Source organism: Eucalyptus grandis, chromosome 9 (genome assembly GCF_016545825.1).
Source record: "Eucalyptus grandis isolate ANBG69807.140 chromosome 9, ASM1654582v1, whole genome shotgun sequence".
In the NCBI taxonomy this organism is placed as follows: domain Eukaryota; kingdom Viridiplantae; phylum Streptophyta; class Magnoliopsida; order Myrtales; family Myrtaceae; genus Eucalyptus; species Eucalyptus grandis.
Window position 1 is genome coordinate 23,123,701 of NC_052620.1, and position 12,523 is coordinate 23,136,223.

General features: G+C 40.1%; 1 protein-coding gene across 1 annotated transcript; it reads left to right on the forward strand.

Annotated features, from left to right (window-relative positions):
• The first annotated feature begins 8,912 nt into the window (after window positions 1-8,912).
• On the forward strand, window positions 8,913-11,690 carry LOC120288461 (probable disease resistance protein At4g33300). Its single transcript, XM_039302447.1, has 5 exons — window positions 8,913-8,966; window positions 9,103-9,458; window positions 9,942-10,154; window positions 10,570-10,804; window positions 11,607-11,690. The coding sequence occupies exons 1-5, from the start codon at window positions 8,913-8,915 to the stop codon at window positions 11,688-11,690; spliced, it is 942 nt and encodes a 313-aa protein (XP_039158381.1).
• Window positions 11,691-12,523: the final 833 nt, after the last annotated feature.

Sequence of the window (12,523 nt, forward strand, 5' to 3'; positions counted from 1 at the left end):
TAAGGAACATGACCTTTTGCTCGGTGTGTGATTCGATTCATTTTTATCATATTCGCTATTTACAATGCTTGCTAGGACGAGCTCCTAGGCCCTATTGCTCTGGCGATCACTTGCCGTCATCATTATATTGGGTGCTATTACAAATTCAAACCGAATCATAATATGAAACTCTAGGCTCGACAGATGCTCATATTCTCAACAAAAAATAATTTCAAAAGCCTAACTACTTTCACAAAAACTAATTTAAACTTTCTAAACACCGATACTATATAAAATTGGCTGAAAAGGTATTATATCGTCCAAGAAGATCTGCATGCCCGAATAAGCTGAGTAATAAAAATAGCTCCTTCATTTCAGAACCCGCATGCAGGCATCATCATATAAAAGATTAAAGGGATAAGTGCGTTGGAAATTCTAAAATTTACTAAGAAAGTACAATCAAGTCTTAAAATTTTCTACAATTGCAATTAAGTTTTAAAACTTGTTGTGAAATGCAATTGAATCATAAAATTTTCAAAAAGTGTAAACAAAATTGAAAACTTATCAAATTGGTTCAATCTAAATCCTTCCGTAAATTGCATTTTTCGAAAATTTTAGGATTCGATTGCACTTTTGTAATAAGTTATAAAGTTTGATTATACTTTTGAAAATTCTAGAATTCAATTACATTTTGACAATAAGTTTTACAACTTTTGATGCACCTATTATAAATTAAAATTTATATCCACTTGCACATACATACACATCAAGCCAGGATCCATGCCTTTATTTCATCATACAACATGCTATCAAATTATATTTTGTTATGTTGCCATCGCATGACAACTCGTAATCACACGATAAGTCATCAAAAGGCATGCCATCAAATGACATCGCATCAAATTGCACGACACTACTCGCTCAGCAAGTAGTCATATATGTGTCATCGCATGAGCGCCATTACAATGACATATCATTACATGTTGCATTTGCTACGTTATAATCATGCAAATGCACATTCATGTTTTCAAAATGCACCAGTACATATGGCACACTGATTCATTTCTGAGGCGTGACGTGATGCAAAGCTTTCACTTCGTCATGTCTTCATATTTTAGGAAATCAAACGAAAAGGGATTTAAAGGTTTCCATCTCCCTCTCACGCCCTTTAGTAATTGAATGTTTTAAAGTTTGTAATCTTCGTATCCTATCCAATCAGAATGTTATCCTACTCTTTATACCTCCAATTTCGTATTACAAATTGCTTTTGTGGTATTCATGAAATATACGCGAAATGCATCATCAAACACCTATCAGGAGAATTCGCGTTGTGTTTACTATTGATATCAAATACCCATTTTTGATCTAAGAGTTCATTTGGTTGGTTAAAATGTTCGCAATGTTTTTGTGGGATCTACCAAGTTCACCATAGAGCCGATTGAAATCATGATTGAAATGTATTCTAGTGCATGAAAATGAAATAATCCATTCATGAGACGAAAAACACACGCCTAACCAAACATATGAGCTAACTGCCATAAAGGGGGATGAGAATTACCCGACCTAATATCGTCCGTTCATTTTCAACTTTCCGTCGATTGGATCTACGTGCTGATAGCTTTCGACTAACAAACACTCAAACTTGGGCGCTTGCGATACGGACATGGTCAACGGCTGACTCGGGTCTTCATCAACCCTAAATAGTAAGTACTACAGCAGCCATGAAATGGTCATTTGTAGTGGGGTTCATCACCCTCTTGCGCCCTTCAGTAATTTTTTTTTTTTTTTTGAAGTTTCGTAATTTTCATATCCTACCCAATCGAAAAATTGTTCCACCCTTTGTACCTCGGATTTTACTTTACAAATTTCATTCATATTAACTTAATATGTCGCCAAACACTTAATTGGAAAAATTCGTGCCATATCTACCATCGCTATCAAATACCCACTTTCAATTGAGAGGCTCACTTGGTTGGTTAAAATGTTTTCGGTTTCTTGTGGGATCTACAAAGTTTACGATACAACCGATCAAAATTCTAATTTAAAATGGATTATGGTGCATGCAGACGAATAGTCGGTTCATGCATAATGCAAAAACGAAGGAGCTTGGCTCATAGAAGCTTTACTAAGCTGTGTGCGCTAACCGTGACAAGCGGATAGTTCTGAAAGCCACGCAACATAATTTCGTCCATTACTTTTCAACGTTCTGTCCGCTGTTCTACCTTGGGGGTCAGAGGGTTTTGCACGGTGGGGCCGGAAGACACGTGTCGCCCGAGAAGTGGATTAGTGTGATGACACGGCGGAATAGGAGCTCCAGCTAATATTTTCTCGGGTAACGCCGGGCTGGATAAAACCAGCCGGTACGGACAAAACACGTGCCTGTAGCTTTACCTTAACAAAGACCTAAGCCAGGGCTCTTGCAGTGGAGCGTGCGAATTGGATATGTTCAAAAAAAAAGAAAATTGGACATGTTCAACTCCTGACGACGGGTATTCTTCTACCCACAAATAATGAAAGAAAGAAGCCCAGACCGGGGCTTCCAGTGGATGCTCTTCCGAGGAAATTTCCTCAGATAATCATACTCAAGAATCTCTCTCACCTATCTTTCATCTCATTCTCCATTGTTGCTTCAAAGACCAAAAAAGGTCCACCTTCTTCTTGCCTCTGAGAAAGAACCCAGAAATATGAAAACAGAGGAAATTTGGTTAGTCAATCTTATCTCCTAGGAGTAGTTAGCTGCACGTATCTTAGATATTCTGATCTGTTGCTGATTTTGTGGATCAAGCAAGCCGTTAGTCGGCAACGTGGGTTTGTGGTTACGTTCTAGTATGTATTTTGTACAATTTTTTTTTTTCAGTTTTCTGAACACGACGCTCTGTTTTCTGCTGTCAACTTGTTCTCTGTTTTTGCTGTCAACTTGTTCTCTGTTTTTTTTTTCTTTCAAAAAACAACACTGGTATCAGAGCTCTCTTGATCTTAAGGGGCTGTGAGTGACTTGTGAGATTGATTGAGAGGTGTGTCTGCATCCATAGAAGTTAAAAGCAAGATGGAGGTAGGATCGAGTGGTTTTTCAGCAATGGCTCCACCAGCGTTTGATGGAGAAAATTATCAAGCCTGGGCAGTGAGAATGCAAGCCTATCTAAAGGGTTGTGATTTTTGGGAAGCCGTGGAACAAGATTATGAAGTTGCTCCCCTTCCTGATAATCCAACCATCAATCAAATCAAATTTCACAAGGAGAGGACAACAAGGAAAGCAAAGGCAAAGTCTTGTTTATATGCTGCTGTCTCATCTGCCATTTTTAGCAGAATTATGGCTTGTGAATCAGCCAAAGCTATCTGGAACTTCCTCAAAGTTGAGTATCAAGGAGATGAGAGGATCAGAAGCATGAAGGGGTTAAACTTGATCACAGAATTCGAGAGACTGCAGATGAAGGAGTCTGAGACAATTAATGAGTATTCTGGTAAGTTGATAAGCATTGCAAATCAGGCAAGAGTTCTAGGCACTGACCTCTCTGATAATAGGCTAGTGCAGAAGATTCTTGTCTCCTTGCCCGAAAGGTTTGAGGCAACCATTGCCTCTTTGGAGAATACCAAGGATTTGTCTCAAATCAAGTTGGCAGAATTGCTAAGTGCTTTGCAAGCACAAGAGCAAAGGAGGTTAATGAGGGTGGAAGGAAGTATAGAAGGAGCTTTGCTGGCCAAAGAACAGCAGAATGTAGAAGGAAAAGTTTAACAACTGGAAAGGGAAGAAAGGAAATGGCAGTAGTGGTTCAGAAGCTTCTGCAGGAGAGAATAGTGTGAGCAACTCCAAGAACAATTGGGGAAGATATTCCTCATGTCAGCACTGTGGAAAAAAGAATCATCCACACTTTAGGTGTTGGAAGAGGCCAGATGTTAGGTGCAGAAAGTGTCATAAGCTTGGACACATTGAGAAATTCTGCAAAGAGAAGAGAGATCAGCAGCAGGGTGAGGCACATGCTGCAGTTCAGCAAGAGGTAGATCAACTGTTTGTTGCCTCTTGTTTCTCCTCTAGTACTCCATGTGACAGTTGGCTTGTTGATAGTGGTTGCACAAACCATATGACAAGTGATGAAACGCTGTTTATAAACCTTGACAAGTCATTGAAGTCAAGAGTAAAGATTGGGAATGGGGAGTACTTAGAAGTAAAAGGTAAAGGGGCTGTAGTAATGGAGAGTTGTGCTGGAACTAAGCTGATTTCTGATGTGATGTACGTGCCTAAAATTGATCAGAATTTGCTAAGTGTGGGGCAGTTGGTAGAAAAGGGATTTAAGGTGATATTTGAAGAGGAGAAGTGTTTGATCTTTGACTCCAATGGTCAGGAGTTGTTCAAAATAAAAATGCAACAGAAAAGTTTTTCTTTGAATCCTCTTGAGAAGGAGCAGATGGCATTCAAGTGTCAGGCTAATGATTTAGAATTATGGCACAAGAGGTTGGGGCACTTTCATCATAAAGGCGTGCTGTTCATGCAGAGGAATGAAATGGCAACCGGGTTACCAAACCTGGAGGAGGAGATCACAAGGTGCAAAGCTTGTTTGCTAGGCAAGCAGACAAGACTTCCCTTCAAGAAATCCACTTGGAGAGCGACAAAGAAGCTGCAGCTGATTCATACGGATCTATGTGGTCCACAAGTGACTCCTTCACTAAATGGCAGCAGGTATTTCATTATTTTCATTGATGATTATACTAGAATGTGCTGGATTTACTTTATGAAACAAAAGTCAGAAGTTGCTGAGGTATTTCAAAAGTTTAAGAAATGGGTTGAGAACCAAAGTGGGCAAATTTCAGGTCATTAGATCTGATAATGGAACAGAATACACTTCACGAGAGGTTTAAATCTTTCGTGAAGAGGCTGGAATTGAGCATCGCTTATCTTGCTCCTTACTCTCCACAGCAAAATGGAGTTAGTGAGAGGAAAAATAGAACCATTATGGAGATGATTAGGTGTTTGCTTTATGAGAAAAGTCTACCAAAAGAGTTTTGGGCAAAAGCAGCAAGCACAGCAGTTTTTCTACTTAATAGATTACCTACGAGGGTACTGGAGATGAAGACACCCTTTGAAGCCTGGTTTGATGTCAAGCCAATTCTAAGAAATTTGAAGGTGTTTGGCTATTTGTGTTTTTCTCATATTCCTCAGGTCATGAGAGACAAGTTGGGAGAGAAAGCTGAACCTGGGATCTTTGTTGGCTACAGTTTAGTATCAAAAGCTTACAGGATCTATCAACCACAGACAGGGAAGGTGATCACTAGTAGGGATGTTCAGTTCCTAGAAGATGAGAAATGGGATTGGACAAATGAGCCACAAGGCAAGCACAAAGAGGTCTCATTGGAACCTGACAAACTAGTGGATAATGTTCCAGTTAGAGGTACCAGATCTTTGACTGATATATATCAAAGGTGTAATGTGGCTGTTTTGGAACCTGCAGGTTATGAGGAAGCTAAAAGCGATCAGAGGTGGATAAATGCAATGAAGGAAGAGTTGGCTATGATAGAAAAGAACCAGACATGGGAGCTAGTGGAGAGGCCTCAAGATAGGAAGGTGATTGGAGTAAAATGGGTTTTCAAGACCAAATTTAATCCTGATGGCTCAGTGAATAAGCATAAGGCCAGGTTGGTGGTGAAGGGATATGCACAGATTTTGGGAGTTGACTTCTCAGAAACCTTTGCTCTTGTGGCAAGACTTGATACAATTAGAATGATTCTTGCTTTAGCAGCTCAACAAGGATGGAAGGTATATCAGTTAGATGTGAAATCTGCATTTTTTAATGGAGTGTTGTAGGAGGAGATTTATGTTGAGCAGCCAGAAGGCTTTGTCACACCAGGCCAGGAGGAGAAAGTTTATTTGTTGAGAAAGGCTCTTTATGGCTTGAGGTAAGCTCCTAGAGCATGGTATAGTAAGATGGATGAGCACTTGTTAGGTCTAGGTTTCAAGAAAAGCCTCAGTGAATCCACTCTATATGTCAAGAAGTTAGTATCTGACTTAGTGGTGGTGTCTCTTTATGTGGATGATATGCTGGTGACAGGGAGTAATAGTGCTCAGATTACTGCATTTAAGCAAGAGATGATGAAGATGTTCGAAATGATTAATCTTGGTGAGATGTCATATTTTCTAGGAATGGAAGTTAGGCAGACTAAGAATGAAGTTTTTATCTGTCAAAAGAAGTATTTGAAGGAGATCCAAAGGAGATTCAACATGGAGGAGTGCAAGAGTGTGAGTACTCCAATGGGTCATAAGGAAAAGCTTCAAAAGGAGGATGGATTCAGCACCTGCGGATGAAAGAGTTTATAGAAGTTTGATTGGCTGTCTTATGTATCTCACTGCAACTAGGCCAGACATCATGTTTTCTGTAAGTGTCTTATCTAGATTTCTTAATTGTGCAAGTGAGTTGCATATGGTAGCTGCAAAGAGGGTGTTAAGGTACTTGAGAGGTACTCTTTCATATGGGATTAAGTTTTGTAGAGTTCGGGAGTTTAAGTTACAGGGGTATTCTGATAGTGATTAGGAAGGATCAATGGATGATATGAGGAGCACTTCAGGTTATTGCTTTACATTTGGGTCGGTATGTTTTTCTTGGTGTTCAAAGAAGCAGGAAATAGTGGCTCAATCAACTGCAGAAGCTGAGTTCATTGCAGCTACTGCAGCTGTGAATCAAGCATTATGGTTAAAGAAGCTGATGGATGATTTGCATATGCAGCAAGAAGAAGACATAGAAGTGTTTGTGGATGATCAAGCTACTCTGGCCATTTCACAACATCCGGTATTTCACAGAAGAATAAAGCATTTTAAGGTCAAGTTTTACTTCTTGAGAGAAGTGCAAAAGGCTGAAGAGGTGAAACTGGTGTACTGCAATTCAGAAAACCAGATTGCAGATATATTCACGAAGTCATTTCATGTTGGTCGATTTGAACTTCTCAGGGCAAAGCTAGGGGTGTGCAGTACTTGATCCAGGAGGAGAGTGTTGATGTATCAAGACTGCACGTGCTGTTTTTCTCTTTTTTGTTTTGTTTAGTCAGTTTGTTGGAGTCTTGTTTTTTAGGAGTTGGTTAGTCAATCTTATCTCCTAGGAGTAGTTAGCTGCATGTATTTAGATATTCTGATCTGTTGCTGATTTTGTGGATCAAGCAAGCCGTTAGTCGGCAACGTGGGTTTGTGGTTACGTTCTAGTATGTATTTTGTACATTTTTTTTTCAGTTTTCTGAACACGCTCTGTTTTCTGCTGTCAACTTGTTCTCTGTTTCTTTTCTTTTTTTTTCAAAAAACAACAGGAAAGCGTCCTTGCGAATCTTGGGAAGTGGGTTGCTGTTCTTTGAAGCATCCTTGGTGACCCATCAAGGGATTGGATTTTCTTGGCTTGTTCGGTCTGTGGAGAAAGAAAGAACCAAGAAATGTCAGTTGATTTCGTGGGAAATGCGGTGGGAACGGCATTCGGCGAGCTGTTTGCGCTCGTTAAGGAAGTAGTGCAAACCATTGCCGTGTTTAAGGAGCAGCTCAAGAAGATCGAATCCACTTAGACTCCATATACCCAATCATGAGAGACATCGACGAGTTCAATAGAAGGATGGATCTTAAAGACCTGGGGAAGATCCGGGCCCTAATTAACGATGGCAAAGACATGGTCAAGAAGTGCTTGAAAATCAAGAAGTTCAACCTGTACGAGAGGTACAAGTACTCGAAAAAGCTGACCGAGTTCGACGCGACACTCTTCAGGGAGTTCCAGATATTGGTGGAGGTGAAGGACTTTCGTGAAGAATTCAGGATGCACCATTCCGGTCGAGCAAACGATGGGGCCATCCAGAGCACGCTCGGGGCTTCGGGCAACCTCGCCGTCCCTGAGGCACCCGATTTCATTGTTGGGTTGGAGGTGGAGGCGTCCTTGAGGAAGCTCAAGGGGCGGTTGCTCGAGGAGGGAGTGTCTGTGATTGTTGCGACCGCCCCGGGCGGCTGTGGGAAGACCACTCTGGTTGCGAAGTTGTGTCATGACGTGGACATTGAAGGTATTTGTGACTTGCGTGTTGATGGATCCAGAGCTAATTAAAGTAGGGATGCATTTATTGATTGCTCCTTGCCAAATTGGTCGCCTCTAGTAGTTTTTGGTTAGCAATTTACGTATATAAGAGCTGTTTTCTGAATAATCTTCCACTTTTGCACATATTTGAATGATTGAATCCCATTGCCTCTTGTAGATGTGAATGTTTGCACAAAGAACTGCTTGGATTTTATACAGATGGAATCAAGTAAAAGAAAATTTTTCTCATCATTAAAATTTTTGGGTGTCATGTCCAATTTTATAGATCTTTCCCCAGCTTTTTGATATGCAATAACTCGCATCTGTTTGGTTGCAAAACTGAGCGCCTTTCTTAATAAGCTGAGCACTTCTCTTCACACGAGGTAGGCTTCACACTTATTACTTGTGCTGTATGGTATCTACTTAGCTCTGTTTCTTATCCTACCGAATTCAATATACTAAAAGTGTAGCGGATAATTTTGATACTCTTTGCAAGCGATAGGAGTCAGACTTACTGTTGTTTGATATAGGCAAATTCCACAACAATATCATATTCATCCGTGTCTCGAAGAAGCTCAACCTGACAGACATTGTCCAGAAAATGATTCAACATAAGAATTTCCCGGTACCCACAATTGAAACAGAAGATTGTGCAGTTCAGTACTTGCGGCAACTGCTTGAAAAATAGGACAAAATCCTGTGTTGCTTGTGCTGGATGATGTCTGGACCGAATCCAAATCCTTCCTCGATAAATTTGTTTTCAAGAAGATCAAAGATTACAAGATTGTGGTGACATCAAGATATGAGTTTCCTGATGTTGATTTTGTGCATCACCTGAACCCACTGAATAAGGGTGAAGCCCTGCAACTTTTTCGTCGATCTGTTACAATTACCGATAGAAGGTACAAGATGATCTCTTGGAGCAGGTATGCTCTTGCTTGCATGCATCCATTCATGGATTTTGTATGGTAATAGAAACTCTGAGTTAATCTTTTTCTTCAAAGAAAATGCTTAAACAAATCAACCTGCCTATCCTTACCTTCATCTCTCTTTCATCAAAGAGAGGCCTTGGTTTGCACTAATTTTTCCCCCGTGGCAGGTGGTGAATCGCTGTGAGGGATTGCCATTGGCTCTTACAGTCGTTGCCAAGTCTCTCCGAGGAAAGGATCCTTCATTCTGGGAAACGAAGCTTCTTGATTGGTCTGAAAGACGTTCCCTTTTGCGTTCAGACAGTGACGTACAAGATTGCCTCAGAAAGAGCTTGTATCACTTGGATGGTGAAATCAAGGAACGTTTCTTGGACCTCAGCTCGTTTCCAGAGGATCGCAAGATTCCCGCCACTGCCCTTATTGATATGTGGGTGGAATTGTACAAGTTAGATTTCAGTGGAGTGCGTGCCATTGCTGACCTCAATAAACTTGTTTACAGGAACCTAGCTGATCTCGTAGTCACCGGGTATGGCTCTGATGAAGTTTGTTCTGTTCTCTCATTCTAACTTTTCTAGTTGCTACTGCTCTAAGTGTACCTCATTAGATTATAGTTGGCATATGATTAGTTTTTCTTGATACATGACGGTTTGAAGCGTATGTGAAATGGACAAAGGCGTGATTAGATCTTTGTGCCAAGATTGAAAGTAATTTATGCACAACCAACTTTCTGTTTCCAGAAAAATGGGCCTACTAGATATTTTGAATACACACCACAATTACGGCACCTGACCTTCAGCCATAGTCTGTTCCGCATTGTAAAGTTCAAATGGATTATACAGAGGCCTGTAAAGAACATCTCTATCTCGTGACTCAATTTCTCAAACGTGGCAAGGATCAGATGTCTTTCTTTGCTAGTAAATTGAAATAATCAAATGCCTTGCGTTAGATTTTAGCACAAGAAACTGGAGATAAAATGCTTATATCTGAGTGTTTGATTGCACACATACAGGAAAGATTCAAATGAGGATGACGACAAATGTTATAGTAGCTACTATGCTATGCATCACGATCTGCTCAGAGAGCTGGCTATCTTGGAGTGCGACCAGGGGGAAGTAGAGAAAAGAAAGACTTATTTTGGACTTGACTGGAAACAGTTTTCCCAATTGGTGGAGCAAGCAAAAGCAATTGACTCTCGATGCTCGTCTAGTATCCATCTCCACAGGTTGGGCACTCTCTCTCCCTCTCTATCTCTTTCTCAATAATCTATATGGAAAAATTCAGTAGGTCGGTAGTTAATTTACCTTTTTAACCTTCAATATTCATAATGCGGATAAAACATTCTCAAGACCTTGGCCAAATCTTCAATTGCCTAAAGCTGAGGCTTTGGTCTTGAACTTTGAGACCAATATTCGAACCAAAACTTATTCTTTGCCTGAATTCATTGAGAAAACAAATAAGCTCAAGGCCTTGATAGTAACAAACTATAGTTTCTCTCTAGCTGAGCTGTGCAATTTCCACGTCATCGAGTCCAATTTAAGGAGAATGAGGCTTGAACGCATCACGGTTCCTTTCCTAAGCATGGGACAGCTACGCCTACACTGTTTGCAAAAGATATCATTTTTCATGTGCAACATCAGTCAGGCTTCAACATCAAATGACGCCAAAATCTCCAATGCAATACCAAACTTAGTGGAGCTCCACATCGACTATTGCAACGATCTTATGGCATTACCAGATGACATCTACGAGATAAAACTTCTGGAGAAGCTTAGCATCACAAACTGCCATAATTTATTTGCACTCCCTGAACAGATTAGGCAGTTGGCGTCCCTTGAAGTGGTCAGGCTTAATTCCTACACAAACTTGTCGCAAGTACCGGACTCAATTAGAACCCTCCAAAAATTGATATCTCTCAATATATCTAATTGTCTGAGCTTGAGGACCTTGCCCGATCAAATTGGTCAACTGGTTAATTTCAAGAGCATGAACATGAGAGGATTTTTGAGGTTGTCTTAGCTACCGTGGTCGATCATGAGGCTGAGGAACTTGAGGAAGGTGGTTTGTGACAAAGAAAAAGAAGACTTGTGGGCGCCTCTCTGGAGCAGTCTCAATAGCTTGAACATAATAGCATCCGAAGATGAAGAGGCTAACTTAAATTGGCTGAACGATTAAGAAGAGGATGATCAACCGATGATCTCTGAAATTTTTTTCCACATTAAATATTTTCTTTGAATTATATTTTTTGGCTGTTTGTTGAATTTATTTCCTGGACTGTGCACTTTTTTTTATATGTGAACAGCCGAGGTATTGCTGACCGGACCAAATAATTGATTAGTAGAGCCACGTCATTTTGTTAATTTTTCCGAGTCAGAATTTTTTTTCCTTCTATCGCGGCTCCTTACCATCACCACCACTTCAGCATCGCCTTCTCTCTCTCACCACAAGATACTCTCTATCTCAAATCCGAAGTGCAAACTCAGATTCAAGCCACTGCAACCTCACATTTGAGGTCGCGGCGGCCTTAAACCGGAGGTCGCAACCGCGACCTCGAATCTGAGGTTTCGAGCCTCAGATCTGATGAGAGAGAGAGTGAGAGAGTGAGAGAGAGGTGCTTGCAATGTCATTCGAGCGAAGCTTTTTATGGTGTTTGAGCGCGGCTTTGGTGTTGTGGCAGCTGTCTGAGTGGCGCAGCGGCAAACAACTGTTGTTCAGTGGTGACGTTGCTTCGGCAATGGTGGTGCTGCGTTTCTTTTCGTGAGAGGTGAGGAGAAGGGATGATGCCACATGAAAAACACGGTATACAAGTTAAAGGCAAGTTAACGGCATAAGGTTCTCGTCAATTGGCTGGCGGTGTCAAATTTTTAAGGGAAAAAAAAAATGGACCAATTTTCAAAAGTTCAACACTAGTATGAATAAGAAAATTGTTTAAGGATGATATTAAATATTGAGAAAAAGTTTAAAATCACTGTTTGGTTACTCTTGATTGGGAAACATCTCTTAAAGACCTAGAGAGATTGAGTTTCACAATCAATAATGGCCCATGAAAATGAATATGAACACATATAAAAGATTGCTTCTTTTATATTCCCATTTCTCTTTTGTTTTTTTTTTTTTTTTTTCAAAGCTTGCAACACATGCAATTTAATTTTTTTTTTTTTGGGAAACTGACACTAAAAATGCCATAACTTTGTGATGTTTTTTAATGTCAATTTTTTTTTTAATTATTATTTGGGTGCCATTTTTATAAAAAGACAATCACTTTAATGCTATCGTCAATCTTTATGGCTGGAAAAGCTAACATGGCAATTTTTGAACATAAATCTATTCGACGTGACTCATGGACAAAGTGAGTAAGTGTAATTGCTATCAAACAACATCGATCAAAAAATTTGATTGTCCCAAATTAAGAAATCGGGGCTGAATCACAAATATTTTTAGACCATAACCCTAAATTTAGGAATTGTGGCAAAGAGAAGGGAGGCAACTATAAACAAAAGAAGCTGAGAAGGCTATTTTCGTCACCTAAGCCTTGCTTCCGAATATCCTAACCTTTATGTAAAAGAAACGAATATTTTCTCGAAGGAGAGAGAG

Excerpts from the sequence above, each read along its gene's own strand:
- LOC120288461 (XM_039302447.1), top strand. The coding sequence starts at position 8,913 with ATGATCTCTTGGAGCAGGTATGCTCTTGCTTGCATGCATCCATTCATG. Across the intron at positions 9,459-9,941 it reads GCTGATCTCGTAGTCACCGG|GAAAGATTCAAATGAGGATG; the intron begins GTATGGCTCTGA and ends GCACACATACAG. Across the intron at positions 10,805-11,606 it reads CCTACACAAACTTGTCGCAA|CTGTCTGAGTGGCGCAGCGG; the intron begins GTACCGGACTCA and ends GTGTTGTGGCAG.